The 692-nt window shown below is 62.4% G+C and overlaps 2 protein-coding genes across 2 annotated transcripts in view; one reads left to right on the forward strand and one right to left on the reverse strand.

Moving 5' to 3' along the window:
- Positions 1-216, reverse strand: part of TRIP12 (thyroid hormone receptor interactor 12) — a 121,980-nt gene extending 121,764 nt beyond the window's left edge. Inside the window, exon 1 of the mRNA XM_006760405.2 lies at positions 145-216. The gene's annotated coding sequence lies outside the window, so the exon portion shown is untranslated. The remainder of the gene's footprint in view (positions 1-144) is intronic.
- A 26-nt stretch (positions 217-242) lies between these two features.
- The window catches only part of FBXO36 (F-box protein 36), a 64,369-nt gene continuing 63,919 nt past the window's right edge, over positions 243-692 (forward strand). The window contains exon 1 of the mRNA XM_006760404.2: positions 243-588. Within this exon, the coding sequence (XP_006760467.1) occupies positions 493-588 (96 nt within the window). The 5' untranslated portion in view covers positions 243-492. The remainder of the gene's footprint in view (positions 589-692) is intronic.

Consider the following 692-nt stretch of genomic DNA (forward strand, 5'->3'; position numbering starts at 1 on the left):
TGTGCGCCTCCGCCTGCGCCGCCTCCCTCCCCGCCCGTTCCAACACCCTCAGGGAACTACTTTGCCCTCCGCCTGCGCTGACGGACTGGTCCGCGGGCCCGGCCCCGCTCCCTACTCGCGGCCCATCACATCGCCCCTCCCTACCCTAACGCCTGGATCAACTTCCCGGCGGCCTGCGACCTCCTCCCGATCCCTTCGAGGGACCAGGAAGGGAAATGTGAAGCTACCCTCGATATCCCTCCGCCGGGGTCACCCCCGCCCCTCCGTGGTAGCAGGAACTAATTCCCTTTCGGGTCACCGGAGGCCTGAGGTGGAAAGTTCTCCGTTCAGAGTGCCCTGAAACCCTGGGAAAAGGGAACATCACCTCAAATTACAAACCCCCTGCCAGCTCAAAAAAAGAAGAGTTCGATTGAAAGTAGGGCTTTGGCCTCATGACCCCAACCAAGCCCCGCCTCTTCCTGGTTGTCTTAGCGACGACGGTGGCGTCCCAAGATGGCGTCGTGGCTGCCGGAGATTCTGTTCGAAATTGTAGGACAAGGCAAAGCGCCGAGCAAAGACTACTACCAGATGTTGATCACCCGCTCCCAGGCAAGTGCGAACCGCGGTTTACCCTCTCAACTAACTACCTGTCCGCCCCGGGGGAGCCCGGAACGCCAGCCGCGCTGGGCCGAGAGTGGCTGGGGCCTGCCGGA

This window comes from Myotis davidii, unplaced genomic scaffold (assembly GCF_000327345.1).
Source record: "Myotis davidii unplaced genomic scaffold, ASM32734v1 scaffold370, whole genome shotgun sequence".
NCBI classification, from domain to species: Eukaryota; Metazoa; Chordata; class Mammalia; order Chiroptera; family Vespertilionidae; genus Myotis; species Myotis davidii.